General features: G+C 36.4%; 1 protein-coding gene across 1 annotated transcript in view; it reads right to left on the minus strand.

Moving 5' to 3' along the window:
• Positions 1 to 18,445, minus strand: part of LOC128653123 (apoptosis-inducing factor 3) — a 243,687-nt gene that overhangs the window by 131,177 nt on the left and 94,065 nt on the right. The window contains exon 10 of the mRNA XM_053706228.1: positions 18,302 to 18,432. Coding sequence (XP_053562203.1) covers positions 18,302 to 18,432 — 131 coding nt within the window. The remainder of the gene's footprint in view (positions 1 to 18,301; positions 18,433 to 18,445) is intronic.

The following is an 18,445-nucleotide window of genomic DNA, read 5'->3' on the forward strand; positions in this document are numbered from 1 at the left end:
TGTCTAGAAAAGAGAATCTCAGGAACTGATAATGATCTGGATGAATCGGAATATGCAGATATGCATCCTGTAAATCTATTGTGGACATATAATTCCCTTGCTGAACAAAAGGCAATATAGTCCTTACAGTTACCATCTTGAACGTTGGTATCCTTACATAACGATTCAATAATTTTAGATCCAGAACTGGTCTGAAGGAATTCTCCTTCTTTGGTACAATGAAGAGATTTGAATAAAACCCCATCCCCTGTTCCGGAACTGGAACTGGCATAATTACTCCAGCCAACTCTAGATCTGAAACACAATTCAGAAATGCTTGAGCTTTCACTGGATTTACTGGGACATGGGAAAGAAAAAATCTCTTTGCAGGAGGTCTCATCTTGAAACCAATTCTGTACCCTTCTGAAACAATGTTCTGAATCCAAAGATTGTGAACAGAATTGATCCAAATTTCTTTGAAAAAACGTAACCTGCCCCCTACCAGCTGAACTGGAATGAGGGCCGTACCTTCATGTGAACTTAGAAGCAGGCTTTGCCTTTCTAGCAGGCTTGGATTTATTCCAGACTGGAGATGGTTTCCAAACTGAAACTGCTCCTGAGGACGAAGGATCAGGCTTTTGTTCTTTGTTGAAACGAAAGGAACAAAAACGATTGTTAGCCCTGTTTTTACCTTTAGATTTTTTATCCTGTGGTAAAAAAGTTCCTTTCCCACCAGTAACAGTTGAAATAATAGAATCCAACTGAGAACCAAATAATTTGTTTCCCTGGAAAGAAATGGAAAGTAGAGTTGATTTAGAAGCCATATCAGCATTCCAAGTCTTAAGCCATAAAGCTCTTCTGGCTAAGATAGCCAGAGACATAAATCTAACATCAACTCTAATAATATCAAAAATGGCATCACAGATGAAATTATTAGCATGCTGGAGAAGAATAATAATATCATGAGAATCACGATTTGTTACTTGTTGCGCTAGAGTTTCCAACCAAAAAGTTGAAGCTGCAGCAACATCAGCCAATGATATAGCAGGTCTAAGAAGATTACCTGAACATAGATAAGCTTTTCTTAGAAAAGATTCAATTTTTCTATCTAAAGGATCCTTAAACGAGGTACCATCTGACGTAGGAATGGTAGTACGTTTAGCAAGGGTGGAAATAGCCCCATCAACTTTAGGGATTTTGTCCCAAAATTCTAACCTGTCAGGCGGAACAGGATATAATTGCTTAAAACGTTTAGAAGGAGTAAATGAATTACCCAATTTATCCCATTCCTTAGCAATTACTGCAGAAATAGCATTAGGAACAGGAAAGACTTCTGGAATAACCGCAGGAGCTTTAAAAACCTTATCCAAACGTATAGAATTAGTATCAAGAGGACTAGAATCCTCTATTTCTAAAGCAATTAGTACTTCTTTAAGTAAAGAGCGAATAAATTCCATCTTAAATAAATATGAAGATTTATCAGCATCAATCTCTGAGACAGAATCCTCTGAACCAGAAGAGTCCAAAGAATCAGAATGATGGTGTTCATTTAAAAATTCATCTGTAGAGAGAGAAGATTTAAAAGACTTTTTACGTTTACTAGAAGGAGAAATAACAGACAAAGCCTTCTTTATGGATTCAGAAACAAAATCTCTTATGTTATCAGGAACATTCTGCACCTTAGATGTTGAGGGAACTGCAACAGGCAATGGTACATCACTAAAGGAAATATTATCTGCTTTAACAAGTTTGTCATGACAATTATTACAAAGAACAGCTGGAGGAATAGCTACCAAAAGTTTACAGCAGATACACTTAGCTTTGGTAGATCCAGCAGGCAGTGGTTTTCCTGTAGTATCTTCTGGCTCAGATGCAACGTGAGACATCTTGCAATATGTAAGAGAAAAAACAACATATAAAGCAAAATAGATCAAATTCCTTATAAGACAGTTTCAGGAATGGGAAAAAAATGCCAAACATCAAGCTTCTAGCAACCAGAAGCAAATGAAAAATGAGACTGAAATAATGTGGAGACAAAAGCGACGCCCATATTTTTTGGCGCCAAATAAGACGCCCACATTATTTGGCGCCTAAATGCTTTTGGCGCCAAAAATGACGCCACATCCGGAACGCCGACATTTTTGGCGCAAAATAACGTCAAAAAATGACGCAACTTCCGGCGACACGTATGACGCCGGAAACGGAAAAGAATTTTTGCGCCAAGAAAGTCCGCGCCAAGAATGACGCAATAAAATGAAGCATTTTCAGCCCCCGCGAGCCTAACAGCCCACAGGGAAAAAAGTCAAATTTCTGAGGTAAGAAAAAATATGATAATTTAAAGCATAATCCCAAATATGAAACTGACTGTCTGGAAATAAGGAAAGTTGAACATTCTGAGTCAAGGCAAATAAATGTTTGAATACATATATTTAGAACTTTATAAATAAAGTGCCCAACCATAGCTTAGAGTGTCACAGAAAATAAGACTTACTTACCCCAGGACACTCATCTACATGTTTGTAGAAAGCCAAACCAGTACTGAAACGAGAATCAGTAGAGGAAATGGTAAATATAAGAGTATATCGTCGATCTGAAAAGGGAGGTAAGAGATGAATCTCTACGACCGATAACAGAGAACCTTATGAAATAGACCCCGTAGAAGGAGATCACTGCATTCAATAGGCAATACTCTCCTCACATCCCTCTGACATTCACTGCACGCTGAGAGGAAAACCGGGCTCCAACTTGCTGCGGAGCGCATATCAACGTAGAATCTAGCACAAACTTACTTCACCACCTCCCTTGGAGGCAAAGTTTGTAAAACTGATTTGTGGGTGTGGTGAGGGGTGTATTTATAGGCATTTTAAGGTTTGGGAAACTTTGCCCCTCCTGGTAGGAATGTATATCCCATACGTCACTAGCTCATGGACTCTTGTTAATTACATGAAAGAAATATAACTTTTAGAACGTTATGAAACTTCGTTTTGGAGAAAATATAGGTCAGTAGGTTTTAATTAATGTTTATTAACTTTAATATGTTAGTTGTTTAGCTTAAAAATTATAACAGAAAGTAATCCTTTAACCATGCTACCCTCCTCACATTTTAATGTACCTATATTTTACTTCTTAGATTTTTTGCCATTTATATACTTAAAAAAACTAATTCCCGCTTTTCTTAAAATTATCTGCAATAACGCTTTGATTTATATTTTTTTTCCTTTTATTATCTCTATCTCTCCCAAATAAAGTATAACCCTCTAAGTTAACTGCCCAGTCATGTGGATCATCCCACTAGGTTACAGTTATGCTAATAATATCAAATTCCTCATCTTCTGCTAAGAGTTCCAGCTCTCCCATTTTAGCTGGCATGCTTTTTGCATTTGTTGTCATACAATTAATTTTCTTGTGCTTTCTGCTTTTGCTACTTGGTGCTCTTGCCTCTAAATTTTCTAATGATATTTTTTAAGTGCACCCTTCCGTGATCCAAGCTTTGAGATATTCCAGATGTATCACATTCACAGACTAATCTGTCAGATCTATTATGATTGGACTGAACCCCCTTGCCCACCATTTTAAAATATTTTCTAACCGTACCAACACACCTGCACACATGTAATTCAGGTGCAATCCATCCGTACTGTACAAATTGTACCAAGTCAGCAAAATGCTCTAAAAAGTCAATAGCCCTCATTTTTACATCACATTTTTAACTGACCTTAGTTCCTTCTACCTTACTGGGTTAGCAAATGGCACTGGTAATATCTCAGAAAATACCACCTTGGCGGTTCTTGTTTTAAGCTTTCTACCTAACTCCATGAAGACATCTTTAGGATACTCCATCTCTGGCTGACTCTGTTATTATTGCCAATATGCACCATGACTGCAGGATCAGACCCATTTTCCCCAATGTGAGTTTTCCCCCCCAATGAACAGTCTCCATGGACATCATCACTTTGTATCTTAAAATCAACAAATACCCTACTCCCTAAATTATATTTATTATACAACCGCCCCTTTAACCACAATCTACTTTATTTTGTTACACATCTGATTGTAAAGTTACAGTTTAAATGATGCTCCCACATTCCAACACCATTGCCTATGCTTTTCAAGCCTTCCATTTTCTGCTACATTTGTCTCTCTTTTTTTTTCTATCACCCTTTGCAACCAAATTTGCTATTCCAAATCTTGCTACAAACAACATCTCATCACACCAAGTTGATTCTCTTCTCTTTCCTTCCTTCGCCTTCTTTGGCAAATCTCTATTTTATATTTAAGGCCTCGCTACACATAGTTTAGGACTAACAGTGCATTAAATAAGAAAATGGTGGTTTGAGGTGTAATATTAATGATTTGTATTTTGAAATGTGAAATTAGAGGACAGGAAAGAAAACGTCTAAGAAACAGAAACTTTTACTCAACACACCATTTGTCATAGAGGTTTCAGGTATTATAAGATATGATTAAAAGTTTAGTAACTGGTATCTATAGAAATAAGATCCTCAGATACATGTCAGAATTAGTAATGCTAAAAGTTACATACTGTTACCTTTAATTACTCTCCAGTTCACCCAAAGGTGATTTGAATGCACCACAATATAAAAAAAGATTACGTACATAGAGCATTATGCGTCAAGGCAGCAGAGTCTGCTCCACCTTTCAATGCCATTGTGAAGCTATATAACATTCAGTACAAATAGTTACGTCCTTAGCATAGAAAACTAACATAACATGAGAATAATATCTATACTGCCCTTATTCACAGATCCTTTCAGCAGAACACAAAAATGTAAAGAATGTGAATACCTTACAATGTATATTAGAGGGCATACAATCCCTAATCATTAGAAATATCCTTTTGATTTAAGAGTGATATATTCAATTGAAAAGAACCCTATACAAAAGATTTGCCAGATCATGAATGCCCAATATGTGGCTCAATTAAACTGCCTACTCATGTATCCTGCAAGCTATGCATTTTTCTTTTACAAATTTTAATCAATAGCCCAAAGGCTCAAATACTTAAATAATGGAAGTCTATTACTGTCCCACCCATACTCAATGAGAATCCAAGGTTAATTACATCCTTTCTTTAGAGGAATATTATTATGGTCAAATAGTACAGAATGCTCCTTTTGTTGAAATGCTATGTCTTTAGAATTGCTTCACCTCTGTTATTTCAACTAATTAATAAAGCTTTCTCAATAAAGTTTTCAATTACACTTGAGTGTAGTAGGCTGACAATTTTTAATAAGCTTTAATATAGATTATAAATTAGATCAATTTTACCATTAATATAATTTTGTTATTTCTTTTTGTAACATACTTCTATAAAGTCACCCTAGATTACACGCACCAGAAAACCCTCTCCTTAAGGGAATAACCAAAAGCTGATCACTCCTCCTTTTACAATGTTAAAAATGACTTCATTTTTTAATGAGGAAGCACATATAATAAAGAATATTAATCACAAAACAGGTATATACTTATTAATGTCCATATGAATATCATTTGAGACTGTGAGATGAAATATAGTCATTGCTAAAACCTTTAGTAGAAATTTGCATAACCAAAATAATTAGGACACAAAAATTGTCAAAACAAACAACAGTCAGTTATATGCACAATATTCTTGTTGTCAACATGATGAAATCATTGGAGCATGTTCTACTTATGAACTTTCCATAAACCAACTTCAGGAACTACCTAACTACCTTGACTGTCTCTTATATAGTAAAATAGATGTAAGAGGCATTTAATATATTTAAGAACAGAACAAAATCACAATCTAAACAAAAGAACCAATCAATATCAGGAAAAACAATTATATGGATTATTGATGCCGGAGGTTTATGATTAATATTCAGATCTCATTGAAAGCCATGATCAAGAAATAATTTTAGTTTTACCAATTATTAAAATATAAAAATAGACAACATAAAATATATGCATCAGTATTTGTATTAGTGCAGAACATTACATTCTAGGTATTTGGATGTTACAGAAGCTAAAGGGGTAGTAATGTTGAAATTAATTTGTGATTCAGATAAAGCATGCATATACTTTACAATTCTTTACTTCCGTTATCAAATTTACCAAGGGATTTGTGGATGGCAGAAGATATTTATAACAAGTCTCAAATAAGTTGACAACGTGCTGCCCATTGGAAGTCTATCCTAGTATGTTAAGGCCATACATGCTTTATCTGGCAGGTGAGCAGTCTAAGGGCAGGCATCTTGCTTATTGGGGAACTTAGTACCCTTTACAGGCTGGTGGCTGTATACAGTAGCATTTCTGAAGCCTCCTGGAAGCAGTAGAGGTTATGCTGGACAATCCCATCTTGCTGAAAGGTTACATGTGTGTGTACATGGCATTGTGATGCTGGGGTTAAAATATGGCACAGGCCATTAAGAGAGTCTGCTGTAAATTTACTTGGCACTGCTTAAATCACAAAGAATGTCCTTTTGTATAACCTGTGCAGTTTAATTACAAGCAGTTATGTAAAGCCACTCACTCTCTTTAAATGATTAAGTGTTCCTTACTATTGGATGCCCACTGGAGATATACTGCAACATCAGTAAGCATTATTGTTCATTAGGTATTACTAGTATTTTATTTACCTATTATGTCTTAGATTTCTGCATTTTGTTTTAGCTCTGAATCCAGAAAGTCCCATCTGAAAAAGTTTGTGCCCTTTGTAATAAGCCTGCATGGAATGGAAAGAATTTGCATTGTTCAATTTTATCAAATTTTTTTTTTCAACTCTCAGCATGTTGTTACAGATTATTCTGCAAAAAAAAAACTATTTCCATGCAGCTTTAGGTTTAGAGAGTTGTCTGATTGGTTTAGAAATAAAAGTATTCATGATAAATTTCCTATTTCTGATGCCCTTATTATATGTAAATAAATGTAATAAACAAAACTAAAGAGTGCCTTTTTTAATAGATACATTTTTTAATATACTAGTATTTGCAAAATGCTTTAGGCAAAAGTTAACAGCAGCCTATTTACTGAGCTCTGTGCACCAGCCTTTTAACACCACATCTGCTTAGAGTGCCAATGGTGACTTAGCCAAAATTAAAATGTGCATGATGCAAACTGTCATATCCCTTTAAAGTGACATAAAGCACTAAATACATGCTATAGGCATAGTATTGAGGCAAGTCCCTGCCTCACTCTAGTCCAATAATATAGGAGCAAAAACAGTAAAACAAACTCTCATGAATGTGATTGGACTTTGCAATTACAAAGGCGCAATCCCGTTTGAAAGCCTGTTCACCAAGGCAGGCTTTCTCTTAAAAACAGGTTCACGGAGGCGCAATTTTGTCTGAACATCTATTTTGCAGCTACAATATTGTAACTGAGCGATTTCATAACTGAGCGATCTCACATTTACAGTTTCAGTACTGTTAAAATCCATTTTTAGAAGAGGACAGAAGTCCTTGTAAAAGAAGCACATAGTCTTCTTGTGTTTAGATGTATATCACACCAAACTGGAAATTTTTAAAATCAATTAAAGTAAATATTAAAAAAACATTAACTTTTAAAAAAGTGTCAATATTGCCATTGAGCAAACATGCCAGTATGCCCATCATAGTTAGATACAAATTGTATTCATATTGTTTACCAGTGATGTGGATGGATTCAATTTGCAATAGGTTAATCTCAAACATGCAAATGAGCATTTCCCTTACACATTGAATAAAGAGATTAATAAAAAAGAACTTTACTGTAACCATAAGAGGTATGAAAGAACCATTGTAGTAGCATTGTAGTAGCAACAAACACTGTGGGGAACTTTAAAAATGCATGGGACAAGCATAAGGCTATCCTACAAACTAGATAAGTTTATACTGTTAGGTAAGGTCGGGCAGACTTGCTGGGCCTATGGCTCTTATCTGCCGTCAATATCTATGTTTCTATGTTTCTATTGTATATGTCAGTTTTGGGGGGATTCCTAGTTTCTATCGTGATAGAAGTATGTAACACCGAAAATACCTTTTTCTGAACTTTTCTGTTCCAAACAGGTTTTCGGCTGTGGGCTTTTAACTCACGATCCATTTTTGATTGTGATCACCCGAAAAAACACTCTAATTCATCTGGAAACCAAAAAGCTTTTTCGGAAGCAAATAGCTGAGATTGCGATCGACCCCTCAATCAGCTGCTTATCTTTTTGATTGGAATAACTTTGAAAATGTATTAAAAAATAAACCCACAATGAACGCGCACATACCCAGATGTTTCCTGAAGGAGCTCACCTCTTATTTGGGAAACATTTGGGTAGAGTCCAATGCAGATCAAAGAGCACTAGATGTCAATTCTAACATTTACCAATTAGAATTTGAAAACATTCCAGTTCCTACACGCTATATGCTTTCACCACTTCATGTATAAAAATAGAAATTGGGTCTCATCTTTTAATACACAGACAAGCTTCTGCAAACAGATGTAATGGAGAAAGTTCTGTATATCAGCACAGGGATCCTGTCTGTTTGTAAAGAAAAAAAATGAAAATGGAGCACTGTATTAGATTTAAGATCACAGAACAAACTAACAAAGAAGTTCAAAACAAAATCTGTTCTAATTGTACAGATCTTAAAAGGGACATTAAACACTTTGAGATGGTAATATCAAATTATAAGTCATATATATAAAAACAACTCTGCAATATGCTTTCATTATTTATTGTGTCCACATTTTCTGTAATTCAGTTCTGAAATTGAGCTTTTCAGTCCATGTTAAAAATAGAAGTGCAGAACACTGTTATATTCCGCACAGCCATTGGCTACACACTCTAGGGACCTATTTGTAACTGCCTCTAATTGGCCACAGCAGAAAAGATAACCAAAGTTAAAACATGGCAGATCCCATTTTTTATACAGACACTAAGGGGCGATTTATATATTATATATATTATATTATCATAAGACCGCTGCTTGTAATAATGGCATATATACTGCAAGAACTCATTTGGTTTCAGAAAGGGGTTATAAATGGCATATTACTGTAATAACTCAGCTGTTTAATCAGGAAGGTGTTAACTCCTCATTAAGATATACTGGGAGGAAGATAGTCACTTTGGGATGTAAAGAGATCACATTACCAGGACTCTTAAAGAGTATATCTGATAAGGATGACCACCTGGTTTAAGTGAGAGAGAGCCATAAAGACCCTTTGTGTGACCATATTCCCTCCCCCAAGCATGCTTGGTAACTATTCCTGTACAGGACAAGGGGACTGGATATGAGTGACATCATTATTGGGGGAAGGTACAATATAAAAACCATCCACACACTGGGGCTCTTCCTCTTGTCGCTGGGATTTTGCTCTGATAACACGACGCGAGTACTTTCTACTAAAAACCTCCATTACATCACACCACACACACTCACATATAATGGGTATATATTAGTGTGATATTGATGTAACATCAGTACTGTATTTATATTTAATCTGCATATCATGTAATAATGTTTATATAGCCTCATTATAATAAAAGTTTGCATTGTTAAAGCAAGCGACTTGTGAGTTATGTCCTTGCAAGTAGTGTAATTAAGATAGTGATTGTGTGTTAATATTTTATAGTTGGTATAATAAGGGATTATTAAGAGGAATATTAGCATATCACTACAAGTATAGTAAACAGACACTAAGAAATATATTTATTTCATTTGGCAAGCCAGCGATAATTTTCTTACCAACATTCACTTATTTTAAGGGGGGGGGGGGAAATCCATGTTCTTTTCTATAATACAAGTGTGATTTTTTGACAAAAATGTAACCTAGTTTTTCTGTTGCTAAACTGTTTTTGCATTGAGTGATTCAGCAATAAGTCCTTGGCCAGGACTAGTGATCCAAGAGGCATTTAGGTGAATACCTAGGGATCAGTCGAACTGGACACAGAGAAAATCATATTGCACGGGACGTAAAACTTATTTGCTGGCAGTCTGAAGACACTTCAAAGTGTAAGTATGGAATTAATTGTTAAATATTCAGAATGTAGCACATTTGAGCCTGTTATTTATGAGAATACTAATATAGTTAAAAGCCTGAAAGATTTATGGTTGCAATGTGAGAATGAAAATAAGCTTATTGATAAAAAGAGGTTTGTTTAACAAAAGAAAAGTCTAAGTTACAGAATTGCATGAAACTGTTGTTAGCAATTAAAGACCAATTGAATAGAGCAATCACTGGACATTCCCCAATAGCCATAATAACATAGAGCAATGTTAACACATTAGATGAGAATTGTCCCACATATGGTATAAATGCAGAATATATTAATACTTTAGAGGAAAATTTTGATGCAAGAGGGGAACTTCTAGCTTCATTGAGATAGGGGCTTGCAAACTTAACCCCTACTGAAGTGTTAAATCAGGAGAATCCATCTGCTTCTGAAGAGGATGGGTCACATGTTGATAGGGGGAGGGTGCCTATTCCACACAGTGAGGAAAGATTTGATCACACACAAAATACAGAGAGCACGCACATTCCCATTCTAACTCCACAGATAACTAAATCAAAAACATTAAGTCCAGAACACCAAACAGATACTTTATCACTAACACCCAGTTTAAGATCCAGGGGAAGAAATTTAACTCAGTTGCAAAAAATGTTCTCTTCTCTACCAACTCTCCTGGAACACCATCCCTGGTAACAACTACCATTAAAAACTAAGATAGTGATAAAGTGATGAGACAACTGGTAAAGCTAAACCCTCTCTTTCCAGTGTATGATGTAAAAGCAGATGTATTTACTAACATGTCAAATTTTGAGTCTGCAATAAAACAATACATGCTTTCTTCTAAAGAAGCATGTATAATGTTAAAAATTTTACTTCTAGGCAGCATTGTGGCTAGATTAGGACCACCAGTCACAAGTCCAGTTAATTTAAACACAGATTAGTTTAAGGAGGATAAATGGGGTTCAGATGGGTATAGATTAAAAGTCGTTTGTAAACTAGTCACAGGGAGTAGAGATTTAGACAGTCACTCTCTGGCAGAAATGCAAGCAGCATTAAATAATGACCCATGGGTATTTACAGCTAAATTTGAACAAATATATAGATTGACCTATAGAGTTCCCCCTGAACAAACCCCTCATGATATGTTGCAATATTTAATTAAAAAGCTCACATACTTGGACCCTAGCATACAAATGGTGGCTGAGGAAAAAAATACAATAGAAGGGGTTTTATCTATTATAGGAAAGGCTAGGCAAAACATTCTAAAGAAAAGGAACACAGAGAAACATGGAATTGCTGTAGTAACCACTAATGAAGGGGGGAAACTTATTTAGAGGGTCCCTTCAAAGGTGCTTGCCATTATTGCAATAAATATGGGCACAGACAAGTAGATTGCAGATTTTTAAAGAGAATTCAGAAGCAAACTGAGGGAGGGCAGGAAAGATTACTTCCCTCTGCGCCTCCAAAAGAAAGCTATGACCAGAACTGGTTAGGGAAAAATAACAAGATTAAGCCCCCAGATAAAACTGGACATGAATACACCCCAAAGCTTAGGCCTGGTACTAATTGGTATGGCCCAGCGCATGAAGCTTTGAGAGTGATGACTGTGGGGTAAGGGGAAGTTGGATACCATGAATATAATTCTCCTCTGATATCATGCTCTGACTGACTACCTCAGGCCCTTGATGATATGGTCCCTATATGTAACACATTTAGGGATCATTCTGGACACCCCTGTATCTATGGTGTGATTGATGGCCATCGCACAAAACATCTCATAGACACAGGAGGTTCAGCGACTCTGACAGACTAACCATTGAGTCCCCTACAGGGGACAAGACAGACATTTTGTGTGGGACTTGGGGGATCCCAATCCCAAGCATCTCTTATCCCAAATGTGACTATGACACTAGGCAACAGTGGACTAAGGAAATTCCCATTTGGCAAAGCAAAAACACAGAGGGTACAATACTTGGTGCAGATATAATGAGATCAGAAGGGATGATAGTGGACCTGTGTAACAATGTTTTGTGGAGGGATACTAGAGGGAGAAAGCCTGTTATGTTAGATGACTCTTGCCTCAGTCCTATGGCATCCATTGCATCAGTTCCTTTAGAAAGGGTGTGGTCGGATACTAAAAGTCACCCTGATTTGAAGAGACTGGTCATGGATTTCCCTGGCATATGGGCTCAACATAAAAATGATTGTGGCATACTAAAAGGCAGTGAAATCAGTATTGTAGGCCCTGACCCCCCTCCACAAAGACGGTATCATTTTCCAGCAGAAGCTATTGAACCTGTCAGGCAAATTATTAGTCAGCTTGAAAGCCAAGGAATAATTAGAAAATGTTCGTCCTCTAATAATTCTTCTTTGTGGCCAGTAAAGAAAGCAAATAATACTTGGAGGTTAACTGCTGATTTTGGCAGGGTGAATAAAGTTACCCCACCTGTTAAAAATGTAGTTGCTTCTACTCCTGAAGTTGTATCCAAACTGAATGCCACATGTAGGTTTTGCTTTGCTAATGTTCAGTATTGTTTTAATTATTTGCCCCAGGGCTTTCACAGCTCCCCCACATATTTTCACCAAGCATTAGCAGAAGTATTAAAAACATTGTTAGTCCCAGAAAGTATCATTCAGTATGTAGATAATATTTTGTTACAAACAGAGACAATAGAGGAGCGGCTGAATTAATTGTTTAGCTTGATTGCTTAATCTGGCCTCAAGTTAAACACTTTAAAAGTATAATTAATGAGACAAAGGGTGACATTTTTGGGAGTATCAATCCAAAGGGGTACAAGATGCCCTACTAGAGAACGAGTTACAGTCATACTTCAGGTGCCCAGACCTTTGCATAGACAGTTCTATAGACAATTCATAGGCTTGGTAAATTTCTCTCGTGATTTCATTGAAGGGTTTGCTGAAAAAACCTCTCTATGATCTGTTGAAAGGGGAGGATGTTGGGCAAATTCCTTGGAGTGCAGAACATGAGAAAGCATTTAAAATGTTAAAGGAAGGTTTAGCATCAGCCTCTGCCCTTGCCACAGTAGATAGGGAGGCCCCATTTGCTGTACAAACCTACACATCTGACACTTAAATTTCCACAGTCCTATTGCAGGAGAAGGCTGGAAAATTGAGGCCTGTTGGCTATTTTTCAGACTTCTTACTCCAGTAGAGAAAGGATATGACTCATGTATCAAGGCTTTGTTAGGGGTACATTGGTCAGTTCAGGCTACTGAGCATATAGTGGGATTTGGGAAGCTCATCCTACAAACACCACACACCCCTATAAAACTGTTCTTTGAAAGATCATTAAGATTGACTAGGTGGTTAATAGATTTGCAACATCGTAACATCACTGTACAACATAATGTAAAATACACATTACCCCAACTAATGCACACTCAGGGGGAACCCCATGACTGCACAAAGACATTCACACACAGGGAATCACCTCATAAATTGTTGAGGGACAAAACTTCTCCCCATGATTTACAAATGTATGTAGATGGTTCAAGATTTTGGCAGCATGGTCAATTTAATACTGGTTTTGCTATTTGGTTCCATCTCAACAACTAGCTCCTAAATTTATGCTACCACGATCATTCTCAGTACAGAGAGCAGAATTAGAAGCCATTTCTATGGCTTGCCACAAGTTTGACATACAAGACATTTCTATATACAGTGCCTATGTTACCAGATCACTGACAGAGTACTTACCAATTTGGAATCTAAGGGGAATGGTAGACTCAGCAGGCAAACCATTGTCACATGTTCAAGCCCTCAAGAAATTGGTAGATTGGGGAACACAACACCCATTTCAGGCAGCTATTGTTAAAGTTAAGGCACACACACATTTCACAGATGAACATTCACAAGGAAATGCACATGTGGACATGTTAGCCAAACAGGCATCTTTAGATGGGGAACCATGGCAATCAAATGAGAATAACAGTGAGACACAGGAAGCATGGAGAGAGCATGTTGCATCTAAAGATACAGTGGCACACATAGCAAATGTTACAATTATAGATCCAGAATTACTTGATTTGCAAACAGAACAAGCTAAAGATCCTAACCTTTTCCCTCTGTTACAGGAACAGCAAACACTCCCAAATGGTTATTCAATTTGTAATGGGTTAATATGTTATTCCAATCCCACTGATCCACATGCTAAATTTTTTTTTGTGGTCCCAAGTCATTTGCAGGGACCTATAACACAGCAAACACATTCTCTTCTTGGGAATATTGGCCAAAGTGCATTAGAGTACCATTTAATGCAAAATTTAATTTGCCAGATTTAGCAGAAAACTGTTTAAAATGTGTACAAGAGTGTTTAATTTGTGCTCAAATAAATCCACGTACTAAAGGTCAGAGACTCATTCTCCAGAGAATACCAGTAGCAGATGGCCCCTGGAAAGCTATCCAAATTGATTTTATAGGCCCACTTCCACTATCAAAGGGGGGTCTCAGGTATGCCCTAGTAATTGTATATATTTTTTTCAAAATGGGTTGAGGCTATTCCACTTCATTGTGATACTGCACAAGCTACTGCCAGAGCACTATGGGAACATGCTTTCTCAAGATGGGGTTTTCCAACACTTATTGAATCAGACAGGGGTAAACATTTTACAGGTCAGGTAATGCAAAATCTCTGTGCCCTACTGGGAATACAGACAAGATTTCATGTACCATATCATCCAAAATTCTCTGGTATAGTTGAGCGCATGAATCACACATTAAAAACAAAATTGTCCAAAATGCTTTTTCAGTATGGTAAATCATGGGTCACACATTTTCCAGCAGTTCTAATGGCTATTAGAGCTACACCATCAAATGCTACTAAGTGTTCTCCCTATGAGCTAATGACAGGGAGAAAGATGGCATTAGGCCACCCAGGTGAACCACAATTGTCTACTCCCTTGAGAGAATCTGTGTCTAGAGATCAATATCTCTCCCAAATTCAGGAGCAGTTGAGCTTACTGATACTTTTTGCTGCCTCTAATATGGCCCCAACAGATTGTACATTTTCATCTACACATTAAATTCTGTTTGAGAAGGGGGGATTGATCATGATTAAAAAAAATTGCAAAAAATCTCCCTGGGATGCAAATTGGGAAGGGCCTTGTAGAATTTTGGACAAATTGGGTAATACTGTGATTAAAATAGAAAGATCAACCCCTGGGAAAACCAGAAGGCAGCCTGGTTACAAACGAGTCCATGTTGACCAATGTAAATTGTATAAAGGGACAGTTGTCCCAGCTGTAGATATTTCTGCTAAGAACTGATATTCTCTTAATCTTTTTGACAAATTTCATTATGTCGAACCTGAGAGGAATGATTGCCACCAACATCTTTGTATTTGTGTGGGTTTTATTGAAAAAACTTCCAACTTGGGACTGTAATGAACTTTCAATCCCCAACCTCACAAGGAGCCGTAGATGGAGCTCTAGCAACATCATCAGAGGATAGACAAGCTTCTGGAGTTCTTAAGACCATAACAAAGATTGTTTATGGACTTTAATTTTATATGCGGGTGGGAGGGTTGAAATATTTGCTGAAAAACATTAAGACAATTTAACTGGTTTTTGGAGGGTCAACCAGGGTAATAAAGTGGAATGGGAATGCAAGTGGGTGGTTTGGGTATAATAGACTGTAGGTCTGGTGGGAGAAGGTATTTCTCTGTCTACAACATTTGCTAATCCTATTTACACTATCAATGGCGATGACTATAATATAACCAAGGTTATATTTGAATAGCAAATTGAAGAAGGGATTAATTGGAGAGTTACAGCTTCCAACTTTGGTGAAGGGATTGAAGTATACTTAAGAATAGATCAAAAAAGGGAAACAACTACTTTTGCACCTTTGATCTATTCTACTTTAATCACTACACCAAAGATGAAGCATTATGACAAAACTCCAATGTGTGAAGGGAAAAGGGTTGTTTCTAGCGGTCCATTTCAAATAAGTATAATCAAGCCAATTACAGTATTGAGGGATGCCACATTTAAATTTATCACTTGGAGGATTAAAATAATAGAATGGCTAGTTCCACACATTACCAAAATTGTTCCAGAATTACTGCCACTATGGAAAAAGCATTAGTTAAATGGGCAGAAGGTACTAGGAGGACTAGGAGGGATATTGTGGATAACGTTTTGGGAGGTGTGGTAACAGGATTAGGGGTATTAAACTCCATTGACATATCCAGCTTAACAACAACCTTACAGTCTCAGGGAATGTTAAATGCAAAAGAGATTCATACACAACAAATGATAAACACACTGGTAGAGACATGGACACGGAGACAGTCATTCAGGTTCAGGGTCCTGCCATTCAACATACAGAAGAAATACTGATAGGAGTAATTAGTAGTTTAAGGGAAGTATCCTGGGATTTTGTGTGTATCTCCATGCAAACAGAATTATCAACCGACTTTAAATTTATAGCACAGGCTATGGAAAAAAAATACACATCTGGGAGGGTTGTAGCAGTATGTTATTAATAGTTTTGCATCAGAACACAAAGAACTATGGTTAAACAGTTGGTTGGGTTGCAGGGAAGATACATGCAGGGCTACTTCACTTGTGCCCACTAGTGGTACCTATAAGAATGTTTATCATTCGTTTTCACTAGGAACACATGTCACAGAATCTCATGTTTTACATCATGAGTTAGAGTTCCCAATTTTTTTATGGAATGGTTCCCATATGGAACAGGTAGACATGTCTGGCTGCATAAAGTTTCCTTCTAAAGTTTTATGTCTACCTAACCAGGCAAGAATAATTTTTGATTCCTGCTGGCATAATCACTCATATTGCAATGGCTTTGTGGAGAAAGTTAATCCCCAAGATATACATTTTTCCATTAGGAAAGGTGTGTTTTGTTTCTTTGAAGCCTAAAGATGAGGTGCATGCATGGTTTGACAAGTGTAATTCAAGGGAACAAATCACACCAGGGATTTATTGAATTACTGGGTACCCTGTGGGGATAAGTTCACTACAGTTTAACTTCACTGTCCCACAGTTACTCACATATAACGCTACATTGGGGGCTCCACTCATAACACCAATATTAGTAGATGATGCACCTTGGCAAAATGGGTAACCTTATTGCTAAAAGATTCTGTGTTACTGGAACATCTTAAAACATTTGGGGAACATGTTCATGTAAATTTCTACCATCAGGAACATACTTTTACAGAGATGTCAAGTGCTACCTAGGGCAGAAATTAGCAAATTCCTTTTCGAAACCGTCATCATGGGGTTCTGCATTGGGAAATCTGTTCATACATCCATTTATAATCATATTATTTATTTCTATATTATGTATAAATATTCAAATTTGTATGTGTTGGTATTTAAAATCATTAATTGCATGTGTATATCACTTATATTATGGTATGTGAATGGAAACATCCTTGGTACACTAATATAGCCATCACACATAGGTGGGGTTAGGAATGTTTTAACAGATACACTCATATAAAACACCCATTGCTGGACAGGACAAGGGGGCTGGAAATGAGTGACATCATTATTGGGGGAAGGTACAACATAAAAATCATCCACACACTGGGGGTCTTCCTCTTGTCTGATTGACACCCCCTGCTAGCGGCCAATCGGCCGTGAATGTGCGGGGGCCGGCATTGCACAAGCATTTAACTTTCCAATCTCCCTTCCCTTATTTTCTCCAATCAATTATGTTTTGGAGGTTCGCTAAAAATGGAAGTTAGAAGGAAAGTCACACACACATGTATATATATATATATATATATATATATATATATATATATATATAGACACACAAATATACATATACATATATATATATACATATACATATACATATATATATATATATATATATATATATATATATATATATATATACACACACATATATATATATATATATATATATATATATATATATATATATATAGTACCAAGATGAGCACTCTCACTTCCAAGGTTCAGCAGCCAGGGTGCTAGTGGGTAATGGATAATAATAGCAAAAACTAGCACTCACTGGACTTTTTCAAACACCAAAAGGTTTAATGTGACGTTTCGGAGACAAAGTATCCCCTTCCTCAGACCTTTGTCTGAGGAAGGGGATACTTTGTCTCCGAAACGTCACATTAAACCTTTTGGTGTTTGAAAAAGTCCAGTGAGTGCTAGTTTTTGCTATTTTATATATATATATATATATATATATATATATATATATATATATATATATATATATATATATATATATATATATATATATACACATACATATATACACACACACAGACACATTTTTAATTCTCAAAAAAAAAAAAATGCATCTTTCATAATAATTAAATATGCTGACCTATGAATGATGAACCTATTATTACCACCTTCTTGTCAATGGATGTTTCAGAGATTTTATTGGCATCTTCCGGAGTTCGTAGTAGAAAAACATTTTGTAGATCTGATCCAGGACAATGAAGGTTTTGAGGACTATGCAGAAAAA

This window comes from Bombina bombina, chromosome 3 (genome assembly GCF_027579735.1).
Source record: "Bombina bombina isolate aBomBom1 chromosome 3, aBomBom1.pri, whole genome shotgun sequence".
NCBI lineage: Eukaryota > Metazoa > Chordata > Amphibia > Anura > Bombinatoridae > Bombina > Bombina bombina.